The 17,606-nt window shown below is 35.5% G+C and overlaps 1 protein-coding gene across 1 annotated transcript in view; it reads left to right on the forward strand.

Moving 5' to 3' along the window:
• Positions 1-16,084, forward strand: part of LOC144446877 (protein RRP5 homolog) — a 41,080-nt gene extending 24,996 nt beyond the window's left edge. The window contains exons 20-37 of the mRNA XM_078136722.1: positions 119-223; positions 759-832; positions 2,199-2,372; positions 2,781-2,877; positions 3,926-4,071; positions 4,801-4,915; positions 5,937-6,123; positions 7,672-7,852; positions 8,678-8,863; positions 9,261-9,374; positions 10,112-10,352; positions 10,883-11,047; positions 11,882-11,950; positions 12,542-12,726; positions 13,091-13,259; positions 14,024-14,177; positions 14,527-14,692; positions 15,820-16,084. Coding sequence (XP_077992848.1) covers positions 119-223; positions 759-832; positions 2,199-2,372; positions 2,781-2,877; positions 3,926-4,071; positions 4,801-4,915; positions 5,937-6,123; positions 7,672-7,852; positions 8,678-8,863; positions 9,261-9,374; positions 10,112-10,352; positions 10,883-11,047; positions 11,882-11,950; positions 12,542-12,726; positions 13,091-13,259; positions 14,024-14,177; positions 14,527-14,692; positions 15,820-15,994 — 2,703 coding nt within the window. The 3' untranslated portion in view covers positions 15,995-16,084. The remainder of the gene's footprint in view (positions 1-118; positions 224-758; positions 833-2,198; positions 2,373-2,780; positions 2,878-3,925; positions 4,072-4,800; positions 4,916-5,936; positions 6,124-7,671; positions 7,853-8,677; positions 8,864-9,260; positions 9,375-10,111; positions 10,353-10,882; positions 11,048-11,881; positions 11,951-12,541; positions 12,727-13,090; positions 13,260-14,023; positions 14,178-14,526; positions 14,693-15,819) is intronic.
• Positions 16,085-17,606: the final 1,522 nt, after the last annotated feature.

Consider the following 17,606-nt stretch of genomic DNA (forward strand, 5'->3'; position numbering starts at 1 on the left):
GATTCTGTAAGCCATGTAAAGACTTTGAAAGTCTTGGAAAATGTAACTTTTGCGTGGGAAATGAAATTTCTGGCAATTGTCAACCCTCATATTAAAGCCCATCTTTTTTCATTTCTAGATAAGAGAGTCACAAACTCTTGAAGCCACTGTTGAGTTGGTGAAAGATGATGTTATCATAACTTCACTGAAATCTGGTCAACTTGTTATGCTTCCGGGCAAAAGAGTAAGTAGGAAATGTTCAGTTTGAAACGTGGTTGATGAAATGTGTGATGAAAATCTTGATGCAATGATTACCCTTGATGGACGCAGTGCTTGTTGGTTTTCTTAGCCCCCATTCAGGCAGACCCATTTCCATTAGTCACATAGAAATAATATACTGGAGTAATGGGTGGGAGGGAGGGAGGGGGGGAGGACTGTGTCTAGGACTGTGTCTTCAATGAAGGCTTGTTGAATCTCAACCCATTGCTATGAAAGATACATTTATTTTTCTTTATACATTGATACAAAAATAATTTTCTGTGTATGAATTTGACATGTTTAATTATGAACTTAATCATTAAGAGACAGATTTCTCTGAAAATGTAACAAAAATTAAAATTTGAAAATTTCGTAAAATTTCTCCAAGGCTTTGCCATATAAAGGTATGTTTCTTGTCCTTTTGAATGAAGAAAATGAAATCTGAGGGTCATCAACACTTAAGTACTGGATTCCCTGACATGTTTTATATTTGTAAATGGTTGTTCTTTTATCTTTTAAAGCATTTGAATGATACAGTACGCATGGCATCTGATAAACTTCACACAGGACAAGAAATTGATATTGTTATAAAAAAGTAAGTAAAAATAAATATTTTTCAGTTGGAAATTTAACTTCAATATTTCTATCCATTCTAGCACTGATAGTTGTTAGTGTATAGAATTGTTTCATTAGCAGACTACAGCAGAGTTGGGAGTCAGTTTTCTACAAGCTGGAGCTGTTCTATGAAACAGTCTACCAACACATATTAAGCAGTGCAAAACAATTCATACTTTTAGGCATACATACATAAATCGTCTTATGTCAGAGAGGATGACTTCCAGTATGGTGTAACTGGATGGTTGTGTAAAATTTTATCTGTTGAAATTGTTGTTTTATTTTCTTGTCTCGTTAAACTTTGCTTCCGCATTGTTTGTACTTTCTTTTTGTGTGGTATGTAATGATTTTTGGTGAGTGGTAACAGTGCCCAGGTGGAAATCGGCTTTTGTTATTTCTTGGCTATCCTGTTCGGAAATTTTACCACAGATATTTTGCAAGATCTTATAGAATCATGATAATTTTGAGTTTTAAGTTACATTTTTGTACTAACATTATAAACACGGTCAAAGTAATCAAACAGGTATTCATGATCCAAATGAATTTTTGCAAAAAATGTAACAATCTGGATGAAAATTTCAACATTTATAGATCAGGGTACAATTACTAGTATTTTGTCTCTTTCATTTATTTCAAAAAAAGCTCCCTGACTCCTATGTGAGACAGGTTTCTGAATGGTTTGATGGTTATATACACAAAATTACACTCTGAACAAACTGAACGGCAACTACACACACACACACATCTCCTGAAACTGTCTTTAATCTAGTCTGTTGGTAGCCATGCAAGACTCGAAAATTTTCATCATCATACATTTCAAAGCAAACCTGGAGTACTAAGGCCTAAAAAAAATTGTTTGGTTCCGGTTACTCGACCCCACCTAGTTCTTCACTGCCGATCCTAATTTTTTTTTGATGTATTCAAGAAAAATAAAATAAAATTGCAAGTATTGTTAAGTCTCATAAGAAATAGTGAATATGGACACTGAACTTAAAAAGACAATATAAAACTGTTCTTCCAATCTGTAATGGCTGTACATCTGATGGGAAGAAACCAATAACACAGAGACCATCTGGAAAACAACGAATAACTACCTGAACTAGACATTCACACATCAATTTTTTTTTTTAAATTTTAAAAATCTACCTACCCCACCTATTCTAAAATCGGAACCACACAATTGTTTTAGGCCTAAGTGCTATACTGTGCTCTCCTCGGAATATTCACAGTTCAGTTTGAGAATTGCTCCCTCAATGCCCGGAATATTCCTGGTACAGCAAGACAAGGGATAAACTCAATACTTTGTAATATATTGATTACTTATACTGTATAACCACTGTTACCAGGATTACTAAGGATGGTATCTTAGCAACCATCGATGAATCAAAATTAAGATTGAGATCTCGGTCCGAGAAAGACACAACACAGAAGATGAAGAGAAATGAAGAGAGAATAAAAATGAGTGCTGCAGAGATGGAGAAGAAAGTTGGCATTGCACTAGGAACTACTGTGACTGCAGTGTAAGTACACGTACTGATAAAGTCTACTTGTGACCAAGTTACCCTAGTTCCTTGCAGTTATTTTGAAAAGAATTGTCACAAGAGGGTGCCCCACATAATGAAAAAAAATGAATAAATGTGACTAAATCAAATTGTGAGTTCCTAAAATTGACATGATCTGAAACACAGTTGGCAGAATATTTTGACTGATTGAGAATGCCACCAATTTTTGCTGTGAAACACTTTGATATGATGATTTGTACAAGGGAGGCTTTAGTACTTAACTATCACAGCCTTCACTTCTTGTTTAAATGCTAATTCTGGAGTAACCAATCTACTGTACAAAATCATTGTCTCTCTGATTACTGGTAAGAGAGAAAAACCACGCAAAAATAAGTGAGATTGAAAATCATTGATTGTCTTTTCCAGAGTGAAGTCGGTGAAAGACACTTGCATGTATGTGGTGATTGATAAACGTATTCAGGGACGTGTACACGTATCAGAAATACTAGACAAACCAACAGATGTAAGTATCTCTGAATTGACATTATATATTTATCAATTTTTAACTTGTACATATCTTGTTTTAACCCCTCCACTGAGCTATAGTGAAGTACTTCACAATTCGATTTGAGTTTTCTCTTTATTGTGATGAGCATACAAACCCTTAAAAGCCACACTAGCTATAACGAGAGTATTATTTTAATGATCAGACAACCAACAGTATATTCACTGAAAATTGTTTAAAATATCAATAATTGGACATTGTATGTCAATTAAAGGGCTGTATTATCTATAAGTACCATAGTAACAGGTTGAAATCATGGTCATGTTTATGGACGTTGATTTTAGGACCTAAAAATAAATGTTGTGGGATTTATTGACCATATTTTGTGTACAGCTACCCAAATACGTTTTACCCACATACGATTCAATACTTTCAGGGTGTACCATATTATGAGGACGTCATTATATCTAACAAAAACTTTCAAAAAATATTCCAGCTGCAGCTAGTGTAGCCGTAAAATGTTGTAGTTATTCCTAAATTGTTGAACACTATGAATCATTCCATCTGATACACCATATTCCAGTTACTGAAGTTCCAGCCATTTCTCAGGTAATCACCACAAGAGGGCGCACCAGATTTGGCAAAGTGAGGGCTAAAATTTGCGTCATGGCCACTGGTTGCATGAAGCAGTGAATGAAATGTCTGTGAAAGAACTCTGAATGTTCATAACAGAGTATTACAGTAGTGGTTAGGTATGTTTTGATTACTGGTAGTCGCTAATAAAATAGTATTGTTGGAACAACCATAGACCCTCCACCAATGTTGCATGTTGGTGGAAGGTCTATGGAACAACATAGAGAATGTGGGGTAACTTAGTGTCTGCTGTCTTTATGGTACAATACTCTACTAATCTGGCCCTCACTTCCTGCCAACAAATGGCTTGTGAAGAGCACTCCTAGTGGCCAAACCATGAAATCTTTTTTCTTTCCTATAACAGGAACATGGCGTATTGGATTTGTAAAATGTTAGTAGTTTTTAAAAATTGTTAATTCTCACAACCTTACAGGGTCAGTATCCATTGAAAAGCTACCATGGTGGTATGACAGTTGAAGGCAGGGTGATTGGTTACAGGGACATCAAACATAACAAATTCCTACCAATCACACATACAGAATTTCATGAAGTTGGATTAGAAATTACCCTGAAGCCAAGGTATGGACATATTTTTTTTACATAGAACAACCATGGTATAAATTCTGTATTTTCTGCGCTAATGTGTACAACTTGGCTCACGAATGTTATAATGTAGGTTATAGTGATGAGAACATTTTATTTGCTATCGTTATCGTCCTTCAACCAATTCAACAAAAAGGTACATGTAATTAGATATTATCCCCAATATTTTTCTTCATTCAGCCAAGTAAATATGAGTGACCTAAGGGGTCTTTGTCACTACAAGTCACTAGACAAGTAGTGACAATCAACTTAGGTCATGAGTATTTTCCAGCTGAATGAAGACAAATATTGGAGAATAACATAACTATACCATTGCCAGTAATGTCAAAGGAAAATTGGGGAAAGTAATGGTAATTTTGAACGTTTTGACTCATATTTCAAACACAGAACCAGTGACGTAGACACACGTTGTCATGACATAGACGTGTATTCTTTTAGCGATCTGAGGTATAATGTATGTGTGCTTGATGTTGGCAAAGACAACCAAGGTCAAGTTGGGTGTGTGAACTTGTGATGAAGGAAACCTTACATTCAAGTTTAATTCAAATATAGAACATTGGAATATTTCTGAATTCCATAGTGATTACGTTGTGGGTTTTAAATTTCATCAAAATGCATTTGCTACTTAATATTACTATGGTGTCTTCTTATTTCAGCAAAGTGCATTTTACTAATTACTGTTACTATGGTTTCTTCTTATTTCAGCAAAGTGAAAGAAAGCAAAGAGATCACATCAGATAAACTGGAGTACTGTATTGGCATTGACAAACTCCTGCAACAGTACGAAGTGGGACAGACTGTCTGGTGCTATGCAGATACTGTGAGTATTCACTTTCATTTTTACAACTGCCGACATCAGACCGTAGATGAACAGAACCTGTTACAACCATAGAAAGTAAACAAATGAATTGGATTAATAACACTTAGCACAGCATGTTGGAAGCACACACACCTGTATTACATTCCATCATTTGATAAGAACAGTTTATGGCCACTTTACATAGTGGTTCACATTCCCAATCAACTTTCCAGTTCCCCTGGCATTTCATGTACATATAAAGAGGCCATAAAACTGTTCTTATCAAATGATGGAATGTAACACAAGTCTCTGCTATTCCAACATGCTGTGCCAAGTGTTATTAATCCAATTCATTTGTTTACTTTCCCTGTTTGAGACAAGTTCTGTTCGTCCATGGTCTGATGTCGACAGTTGTATTAATAGCATTTTAAATATGCCATATTCCAGCTACCTACTTTTCATCCTTTTTGGAATATTCCATCACACAAGGGCACTCTAGAGTAGAGAAATTGAGGGTTAATCTTGTTTTATCCCAACTTGTAGCTTTTTGTGTAAAAGCCAGTACCCCCACCCACCACCCCCACCCCCACCCCCACCCTGGTAGAAAGAGGATTAAACTTGTCATTATATATGCCAACCACCTAGCAGTACTGGAAACTATCAACAAAGTGAGTGTAAGTGAAATTTCTGAGCTCATAAAACACCTTAAAATTTGAAAACAAGATATGAAACTTTCAATGAACTAAGAATATTGTGAAAATTTGTCATGAAATATTGGTAAAGGATGTTTTTCTAGGTATCTACGGCACTGAAAGATACTGGCCCACACTTCTTGTGAAAATCTGCTGTCAAACAGTGCCCTCTAGTGGCCAAACTATGCACACTTTTGACATGTTGGCACAAATTTATGTACGACAGTGTATTCTATTCCATGTTGTATTCATACATCCATGGGGTATCTATGACTTATAAATATGCAGCATTGAATTCGAAATGTGCTAGACTGTGAATTACAATTTTTCCATCAATGTGAAATTTTCAGTTTGAAAACAACATCCAGACAGTGGCTATCACACCGAGATTGAGAGGAGAAATACATCTTCTGCATCTGTCTAACTCACCTCATGAATTGGAATCTGCCAAGACTAGTTTCAAGACAGGACAGGCATACAAAGCCAGGGTTATGAAGATTCATTCTCAATATAAGAAATTAGAACTCACTAGGACCGGTAAGTAGAATTGGGGGGTCAGAGGTCAAAAGGTAATATTAAAAATAAGGTATAGTGTCAGTATTCCTTGTTCAACAAGGTACTGAGGGTGATAATTAGATATTATTTCCCAATAGTTTTCTTTGTTCAGCCAAGGGAAATACCAGTGACCTTCAGGGCCCTTGTCACTACAAGTTGCTAAGATGAGTATTGACAACCCTTAGGTCATGAGTATTTTCTGGCAGAATGAAGAAAAGTATTGGGGAGTAATATACTTATACCACTGCCAGTGGGAAAAGTGATGACAGTTTTCAGTTTTTTTACTCATATTTCAAACACAGCATAACCAATGACATAGACATATATATGCATTGTCGTGACATAGAACGACCAGAGTATATATTCCATATTTTTTGTTGAACTTGCCACCTGGCTTGTGCATTGTATAATGCTGTTTGTAATTTTGTATTATCTCCTACAATCAATGAATAAAATTGAAAAGTCAATGTTGTCTTAAAACGGTCGCTATGGAACCTAGGAGACAGCATTTTAGTCTTCAATCATTTGTCACTATCACTCTTTTAGACAAACATGCTGCGCTGGAAGGGCAATTGGTATATTTTTGGGGGATTATTTGCAGAGTTCATTTGTCTGTGTGTGTCTGTTCATTTGTATGCTTCCGTGTTCAGAAAAGTTAAGGAGGCCATTTGTAGAGTCCCATTGTCCGTCAAACACTGAAATACTACCAAGTTATGACAAGTTAAGGGGTTATTTTTATGGATCCTGTCTGTTAGTCTTACACTGAAATGCTACCAAATTATGACAAGTTAAGGGGTTATTTATGGATCCTGTCTGTTAGTCTTACACTGAAATGCTACCAAGTTATGACAAGTTAAGAGGTTATTTATGGATCCTGTCTGTTAGTCTTACACTGAAATGCTACCAAATTATGACAAGTTAAAGGGTTATTCATGAATCCTGTCTGTTAGTCTTACACTGAAATGCTACCAAGTTATGACAAGTTAAGGGGTTATTCATGGATCCTGTCTGTTAGTCTTACACTGAAATGCTACCAAATTATGACAAGTTAAGGGGTTATTTATGGATCCTGTCTGTTAGTCTTACACTGAAATGCTACCAAGTTATGACAAGTTAAGGGGTTATTCATGGATCCTGTCTGTTAGTCTTACACTGAAATGCTACCAAGTTATGACAAGTTAAGGGGTTATTCATGGATCCTGTCTGTTAGTCTTACACTGAAATGCTACCAAGTTATGACAAGTTAAGGGGTTATTCATGGATCCTGTCTGTTAGTCTTACACTGAAATACTACCAAATTAAGACAAGTTAAGGGGTTATTCATGGATCCTGTCTGTTAGTCTTACACTGAAATGCTACCAAGTTATGACAAGTTAAGGGGTTATTCATGGATCCTGTCTGTTAGTCTTACACTGAAATGCTACCAAGTTTATAAGCATTCATAGAATAAGTTTTGATAAGATTATTAATGATAGTGAAACAGCATCAGAACCTCATTTTTGTTTATTTTCTTTCCTCTTTGTAATACAGGTAATGTATCCTTAGATATAGAAGAAGGCAGTGTTGTCAATGGCCAGGTCAAGAAAATTCTCCATGATAGATTGATTGTACAGTTACATGATGGTCATGATGGTGAAGTATTTCTAACTGATCTCTCTGACAACTTTGTCAATAATCCATTAGATGAATACAAGAAAAAACGGTTCCTTAGGTAAGAGGGAAATCATCAACATTTATTCTTGGAGATTTTTAAAATATTTCTTATCAATTAAACTAGATTTGAACCATGAAACCAGCTGTATATAATTGGAGACCGAGAGGTTGCTATGTTAATGATATAATCCTATGTGCTTACGTAGGCTGCAATGGAGGACGTATAAAGGGCTGCTGTGTCGCTATGGATGACGGCAGTGTGCCAGGGTTAATAATTGTAAATTGCTTTGAGCACAATGTTGGAAAGTACTATAATATAAAAAGTAACTTTTATTTATTTATATCACAGAAAATTTGCATTTATCTTAAAGAAAAGTTTTCAAAATTGCTTGTCAAGTAAAAACAAATTGTGAATACTTTTTGTTGCAGAATCATACAGTTTATCTGCTGACTGTTAGGTTACTGTTTACTGTATTTGGTTTCGTGACTGCTAAGAGGAAAACTGCTAAATTCACTGGAATTATCCAAAATAACTGGTATTATCCAAAATACAAATCTTGAATACTCAATATATAGCAAATCCATCCATAACGAAATTTCAGTTATTCTTGTGTCCATAGTTTCTTTAGCAGGCTGGGTTGTTGACCTGGCAAACATGCTCACCACACAACGCTTGCCACCTCAGCCATCCAGCCTGCTAAGGCAGCTGATATTGGAAGTGACATGTTATTAAACAGGTCCTGAAATAATAGTCACAGCAGACAGTTTAAGCAAGGGCTGATTGTCATTGTATTAGAAGAAGAAGAACGCATCTAAGGAGACTCGTGTGTCCAGAAACCTTACCTACACAGTAAATATAATGTTCTTAATTTTGTTTCCATAGATGTTATGTTTTAGATTGCCAAGACAAAAACCACATATTGTTGTCAACAAGGCAGTCTAGACTCAAAAACAATCAAGACAATGGAAAGAACATTTACAACGATATTCAAAGTATAGATGATGTACAAAAAGGAGATTTAGTAAAAGGCTATGTAAAGAATAATACATATGTAGGATTGTTTGTCAGGTGAGTTGCAGTCTTTAACTTTAAAAGTAATAATGATTCTTGGATAGTGTGTGTGTGTGTGTGTGTGTGTGTGTGTGTAAGTGTATGTCTGTCTGTCTATGTATGTATGTATGTATGTATGTATGTATGTATGTATGCATGTATGCATGCATGTATATGTATGTATGTATGCATGTATGCATGTATGTATGTATGTATGTATGTATGTATGTATGTATGTACCGGTATGTATGTGTGTCTGTACGTACGTACGTACGTACGTGTCTGTCTGTGTATGTCTTGGAAACTGATCAGCGTTTCAGTGAAATCTGTACATCCTGATAAGCCTCATTGTCGTATTATTCAATACTTTGTGACAGAAAATCTTGATGTTTTGATATTTATTTTGTATCTACAGATTATCACGGAGTTTACAAGGACGAGTAGAATTGAGAAAGATGTCATCATTTTATGTAAACAATCCATCAGAAGCATTCCAAGTCAACCAAGCAGTCACGGCCAAAGTTATGAGGTTTGTGAATTTTAAAATGACAATGCATTTCACGGACAACTTGTTTGATATATTTTGTGTTTGAGAGAGACTTTGAGAAGGTACATTTCAGGAACATTTTGAGTTTTGTACTTTCAACGTGGTTATTTTTGGCGTCAGTTAGATTGTGATGTTTTGTGAGCAAATTTAAGTCTTTCTTTAAAAAAAATCATCCTTGGATGAGGAGCAACAGGTGAGGAAGTCCTAAGGAGAACTTTAGTTGTGTTAGATACGTTGTGCTGCACTGCCCTCTAAGGTGTTAATCTAAAGAATGTGTGAGGGCGCCCCAACATGACATACTTACAGACTAGAGTTGCACTAATTTGGTCAATTGACAAACTCGTGATCAAGTCATAGCAGTAGTGCATTGACTAGAAATTTTAAGTGAAATAAACTTCAAGGCATTTTTGTTACTTTTGGTTCTGGAGAGTTGCATTGTATTTCAAGATTTTACATCACACATAGAGAGAACAAATTTAATATCATTATGCATGATTACCACAAAACACCAAATTGAAACTTATTCCTCATCCATTGTTCAGTGGAAGTCCTTGCCATGGACACAGCGTTGTTTCAGGGGAGTCAGCAAATGTACATGTACAATAGCAGAACATAAATTTTCATGAATGTGTTATTTGAAGGTAAAAAAACACTTTTGGGTCATAAACTTTTGGGTAATTTTACAAACATTTGAAGATACTTTTGTCTACCCAATACAGTGTTGACAAGGAGAGCAGCAAAATAGAGTTGTCACTGCTTCCAGAGCACACTGGATTAGAGGACCAACTAGAAAAGAAATACAGAGGTAGTTTAAGGACTAGCGGAGACAAAGAAAAACTAAAACACTTCAGAGACAGACAGAAAGCCAAGAAGAGAAGAGAGAGACCAGAGGAAGATGGATCTGATAGTGGTATCGATGCTGTGCTTAGAGATATACCAGATTCTGATTCTGATGTGGAGGTTCGTACCCTTCAATCTTACTGAAATGGAATGTTCCTATTGTTGTCTTCATACAAAGTAGACTCATTACTAACAGAGCAGGGAGTTACCAGTCAAATGTAGTTTAATGCTGAGTAGGTGTAAGGAATGGATGTGTACCCTTCAATCTCTCAATAATGGAATATCCCCATTGTTATCTGAATAAAGATAGACTCATTACTAATGGAGCAGGGAGTATTTTTGGAGGGTTTTCAAAAAACGGTGTGCAAGGGCTTGCTCCCAGAGATTTTCTATATGGATGAATACAAAGACACACTTGTCATATTTCTACAGATTTCTGTTCAGGTTTTTTTGGAACAACCCAATAAGGTTCTGTTGTGTGCTCACTCATATATGAACTCACAAAGGTGATGTACAATGCAGTCAAAATGTTTTATGCACCACGATAAATTAGAGCTAAAGTGTGAAAAACGTCTTTTCAGCTAAAATATTTTGGTACCAAAATAAATATGTTTGCAGTTAAATGAATATGCTCTTCTCTCTCATGTCAGATTATTGTAACCAGTAAACCCAGCCAGCAGTCTAAGGTACCCAGGCTAGAAATACCCGGATTTAGTTGGGACGAAAAAGTAACTACTACTGAAAACACTTCCACAGTTGTACCGTCAGCAGATGACAGTGATGTTGACAATGAAGATGCAGATGTCATAAAAGAGGTAATCATCATATTATTGTGGGTAGATAAGTTGGGATAGTTTAAAAATTTAGCATGTACCCATAAAAATGGAATTCTGTCTTATGGCCGCCATTGCAGTCACCCACATATCTCGATTTTCCCGTCTACTTATGCTCATCGAAAAAAACTATCAATGTGGAAAATTTCAGCCTTAAATATGCTTTTGTTATAAAATTACATCATATTTACCAATAAAGTATCGTGAAAATCATGTATTATTTGTCCCAGATTTCCCCCATTGTTCTGTATGTATTATTTTTCCAGATACGAGAGCAATAAACTCAGTATTGAAAGTACCGTAAAGCAAGAACCGTTCATCTGATTTCAAAAATTCAAAAAGGTTTTGATTCAAAAAATGAATGCTTTAAAAGTGCATCCATTAAAAAGGAAATATGAAAATTCTAAATTTTATTTGACTTCCATACTTTTAAGAGGAAGGGTTTTGTGATTGGTATTGATAGCTGAACTTCATTAGAAATTATATGCTTTTCAAAATCATGTAATGTATAACTGAGATCCTCTTTTTGGCTGAAATTTGTCAATCAGGTATTATTACATTGTATGTACATGTACTAGTTTTAGTTTTGTAACAGTTTGTAGCCTAGAGGTAAAGCCAGTAAATGAACAGTTTGACAATGCCTGGTGACCTAAACAGATAAAACGTTATTTGTAAGTATTTAGAAGTCTTGGTTGTGTGATAAAAGAACTAATTACTATGTTCTACTGATGTGATGAATGCATTTAAGGATTTTTGTAGCTTTCATTCACAATGAAGAAAGTCTGAGGCTTCAAAATATTTGGTATTTTTTTCCAGCCACCTAAGAAGAAAACAAGGAAAGAAAAGTTGCAAGAAGAGAAAGAAAAAGAGCAGTTACTTTACAAGGTGATTTATACGAGTAGTTAACTCAATTACTATCTCTCACATCATGATCATCTTGTTTTATGATTTCAAAGCAATGTAATAATGATGGTTAATGATGATGGTTTTTTATATAGTGCTTTCCCACTCCGTGCTCAATGCGCTTTACAGTTATTACCCCTGGCTCAGATCAGAATGGCACAACAGCCCTTTAGTCATCCTCAACTCCCCGGGGAGCATACAATTTTATTGCAGCCATTTAAGCACATAGGATTAAAGCCTTCACATTGCAACCTACATCCTACCAGGTCCCCAGTTATACAGCTGGGTTGACTGAGGCACAGTCGTGGTTCAAATCTTGACTTTAGCCACTCAGAAACAAACATTCAACTGTTAAAGGGTATTTGACCCTTTTAAACTTTATCTGCGATATTTGTGTGAGGGTGTAGACAGACAGACAGACAGACAGACAGACAGACAGACAGACAGACAGATAGACAAGACAAAAACAAGAGTTCATAGTTATCTTTTCTTTTCCATTTCTTTGGGTGTTTATTCTCCCATCAAATGATTTGTTAACCGTTATCTCTGATATCAATAAATCTCGTTTGTTAGACTGAATTGGCAATGATGGATCCAAACCGAACTCCAGAGACCAGCGATGACTTCGATAGATTAGTGTTGAGTTCTCCAGACAGTTCCCTCGTCTGGATACAGTACATGGCATTTCATTTACATACTGGTGAAGTCGAGAAAGCACGTGTTGTAGCTGAAAGGGCACTCAAGACCATATCATTCAGGTAGGTGTCAAATTTAAATACAATGTACATATTCATAATATAAGATATGCGAAAGATAACATACCCTGTCATGTTGTGAACATGATATGTCAAAAAAAAAGGTTCATTCATACTCACAAACGAAAAATGATTTTGCGACCTGCACATGCTTAAACATAAATGTGTCTGAATCTTCAGTGTCCATATTTCATTCTTTTCTTAATGATACAACATTTGAATTTTATTCCAGTGGCTTTTTTCCAGTCAAAGTCTACAGATAACAGATCAACAAGACATTTTGAAAGAAAAACTGAAATTTCACTGAATGTCTCTCTGATAAAGATAAAACCATTTTTCATTTTTTTTCATTCTAACTGAATTGTAGGAATGAGCAAGAAAAGCTAAATGTATGGATAGCCTATCTGAATCTAGAGAACATGTATGGTTTAGATGAAACATTAGCCAAGGTGTTTGAGAGAGCTCTACAGATGTGTGATGCTCTCAAAGTGTTCAAGGCATTGGTTAATATCTACAACAAGACAGAAAAGACACAGGTAGGTACACTGGTAGTTTCATGATATGCATCGACATACAGCCTTTCACAGATCCCACTGCCATTGACCCCGCTGACAGCTTGTTATTCTGAAAAATCACTCTTTTAGAACAGCCATGTTGTAAACTTAGAATTAAAGCAGTTCAAACAGTATATTTTTACACTTGATTTGAATGCTACAAACATTGTAGCACACAATAGAATTGCTTTGCGTGTGTGTTGTGGGTTGTACCTAAAATAAATTGAATGATCTTTTATTTATACTTGATAGTTCTTAAAGTATATAAACATTTGTCTCCCAAGAAGTCTAGTGAGGGTCATCCCTCATGGGTTCAGTGTTAATGCAGGAGAAAACCAGTGTACCCAAGGGAAAACCTGCGTTGTTCGGTAGAGTCAAACTGAATGACACTCTTCTTACTTACAGTGTGGTAAATCTAATCAAACCCTGAATGGGTTCGAACGCCAATCGCCTTGGTAAGAGGCAAGTGGTTTAACCACTCGGTCACCGACAACCCTACATACCTCTCAAACCATTATTGTTTTAAGAGCCATGTTAGTTGAAGTTCCTCTACATTTTGTTAGCCTTCCCACTACATTAAAACATTGCATTGTGTTACTTTTAATTCTTTGATATTTGTGAGAGTGTTTCCAGATATCTAGACTCATACCTAAAAAAGTCCAGAAATTCTTGACCCATATTATCAAAACCAATGCAGAGATTATTTTTTACCCCTCAAATCCAAAATTTGGTATCATTTTTTGCAGCAAGCAGAAAAACTGTACAATACCATGGTGAAGAGATTTAGTCTTCATAAAGACGCATGGACTAGCTATGGAATGTTTCTTATGATAAATGGAAAACAAGAGGCCAGTAGAAAACTCATGCAGAGAAGTTTTAAAAGTCTGGATGACAAAGATCGTAAGTATTTAGGTTAGAAAGTAAAATATCATTGAACCGGAAAACAAACTTGGTTGAATGCAAATCCAAATACATTTGAATTTGAATGGTGACAGGTGGTTTATTTGAACAAGTAGCGTATTTGCCTATGTTTTATAAAATGTTATAAATGTCGTCATGGTGACATGAATCTCACTTTATTCCCCTTGAAGATTTATGCATAAATTTTAAGAAATAATGAAATTATTTGAATATCTTAATTGGTTGTATTGATTAGATAAACATCTCCATTATGCTGTGGAGATATACAAATTAATAATTATAGAAATGTAATGTTGATGTTTGTCATGTTAATTTTCATTTCATTCAGATATTGATGTCATTGTCAAGTTTGCCCAGTTTGAGTTCAAGTATGGCGAAGCTGAGAGAGGAAGAACTATGTTTGAGAATACGCTTAGTAATTACCCCAAGAGAACTGATATATGGTCCATTTATATCGATATGATGATTAAACAAGACAACAAGGAAGTCATTAGGTAAGAAAGGTTGATAGCTTGGAACGTACAACAGTGTTCGACCAACTGCACCTCTTAGTCTGTCTCAAGCTGTGCTAAAACTACCTACTAGCAGCAAGTTTCTCTATTGATAACAGTGTAATCTTTCATTCCCTGGTGTTTAACTGTAAACAAATTGTTGATAAGACCAAGGCTGGGTAGTCACCCCACAGATAATATGACACACATACACTCACTCACTTCACTTAGCCAGTAAACAGACAAGTTCAACATTTGATGTTAAATTAGCAACTAGAACACAATACAACTTTACAAGTTTGTTTATTATACCACATTAGATAGCCCACTGTGTTGATATCCTGAAGACGCTATGTAAAACTCCACCAATTAAACTTCAGGGAGTGAAAGATTACACTGTGTTCAGTAGAGAAACTTGTTGCTATTTGGTAGTTTTAGCACAGCTTGAGACAGGCTAAGAGGTACAATTGGTCAAATGTTATTGGACATACAGACTCTCAAGAAATCTGAGCCAAAAGACAAAAGGGTCTGATACAGCAAGTTAGTGTTCACTCTCTCTGTTTGATACAGCTGTGCAGAAACTAATAAGAAACAGTTACTGTACCTGCTATACTTCAAGATAGCAATATTGAATTAATACTTGCAACATTTTGTCTAAATGTAATGAACCACCATGCAGCAGACATGAAATGCAGACATCAAAACATTGGTGCCAGTGTTTCTGCATCTAGTTGCAATATGTTTAAATGGTTTATTTCATGTAGAAAAAAATGAGCAAGACATCCGATTTGCTATCTTAAAGTGCAGCATGTGTACTTTCTTATGGTTTTTGTCTAGTTGTATCGAACAGAACCAGTGAACACTAACTTGCAATGGGTGGTATGCAATTTTTGTAACATGCTATCAGTATCAGCCATGAAATACAACTAATGACTATAGAGTACTCTGTAAAGTGCATAACTCGGACTAATCCTAGCAGTTCTAATAAGCCAGTTATTACATACAAAAAACAAAGAAGGGAGCCCTCAAGGGGTGGAGCTCAGTGGCTGATGATAGTAATGTCATGGCTTCACTGAAATATGTACAAGTACAGATTTATAGCAAATGTCTTGTGGTTTCATCTTTTTCAGACAATTATTTGAGAGAGTCATACATCTCAACCTGAGTCCAAAGAAAATCAAATTCTTCTTTAAGAGATATCTGGACTATGAAAAGAAACATGGAGATGACGGCACTGTAGCTGCTGTCAAACAGAAAGCACTGGAATATGTGGAGTCTAAAACTGGAATGGTGGATGCAGAGTAACACTGCAGTTGACTAATTGAGGATTTTCTATCAAATTTATCAATTGAATCACACAGTTTCTTATAGTAATTATACAATAAACATTTTTAAATGCCAGAATACAAATTATTGTTCTCTTTAATTGTGCTGGGTGATTTTCTTAAGTGTGATCTCACAACATATCAAGTGTGCAGAATGTGTTATGTTGAGGGGGGGGGGGGGGGGGGGGGGGGTGGGGTTTCAAAGTTGTGAGTGACAAGATAACTAATGAAAATAACAGTCACTGCTGACAAATGATACAAATTTAATCCAGTGTTAGCCACTGCCCCCAGAAATGTGTGTACAGAATTTCTTTTGAATTGAATCAGTCATTTTTGAGATAATGATGACACAAACAGACACAGACAGACAGACAGAACCATAACATGACCACCCCTTATGAGGGATAAAAAAGTAGATTGAAAAATAATGAACAAAATAAAGTGAAGGTAAGATATCAAATGTTTATGTTCCCATGCAGGTATTTTGTAGACAGTTAAAACAATGAATGGAGATGAAACTTTTTAAAAATTTCAGTATTGCACAAAATTTATATACCTTTTACCGAAGTAGACTCTGTTTCTAAATAAAGCAGCCAGTCAGAATCTGAAGTTTTGTAGAAATGCAGAACTTATTTTATTTGTAACTTGTATTATATACCATACAACACTCTGTTGCATAATTATGAAACCATTTCAGAAATGTGATATATACATGCATATCACCTATGATATTGATATAAAATTATGTAATAGATATTAAATTCTGTATTCGTAAACAAAATTTATTTTACATTATTGTTTATTTCTTAAACCTGCTCTAGCTGTAACGAGCATTATTTTTTAGCTCAACTGAACTGATAAGGTTCAGTAGTGCTATAGGCATGGCAAAGTGTGTGTGTGTGTGTAAATAACTTAAAATCAAAAGTGCTGCATAAGTACAAGGTACATTGTAATTTGTATATAATTATGTACACCAAACAAAAGTTTAGATAAAAAGACTTTGAACTCAACAAACATACATTTATCTCCAATAGAATGCTTCCTTTCTTCTGCCTGTCTTCCACAGTCCCCCCCCCCCTCCTCCAGGCTGAAGAAACTGACTGGTCCCTAAATCGCAAAGTAGTCGACATTTTAGTAGATTCTGTAGGAGAGAGAGAGACATACATACATTCAGACAGACAGAAGAGACAGAACCTATTCGTTCACAACCGTCATTTCACCATCTCTACAATCATCAAGTTGTGATAACATACCATTGAAGATGCAGCAGAAGAGTAAAATTCTTAGTTTAGACTTGTACTGCTCAGGAACAAGGACATAGATTCGGAGCGAGAGCTAGAGATACTTGACTCAGATACATAAGTCATGTGACAAAAATAAGGACACGTACACCTTTTAGGAAATATTCACATCAATTTGATGATTAAAGTGGCATAAGCTGAGTTTACAATGTTTTTACTGAAATGCAAATACTAACAAAAAATCCAACTTCATTTATAAAGTAGACACTAGTAGAATGTTAATGTCAACACATGCCTTCTATGACGTTACAGTTTGTGTTCTGACATTGTTAGAACTGTTGATTGCATAGC

The sequence above is a fragment of the Glandiceps talaboti genome, chromosome 15 (assembly GCF_964340395.1).
Source record: "Glandiceps talaboti chromosome 15, keGlaTala1.1, whole genome shotgun sequence".
In the NCBI taxonomy this organism is placed as follows: Eukaryota; Metazoa; Hemichordata; class Enteropneusta; family Spengelidae; genus Glandiceps; species Glandiceps talaboti.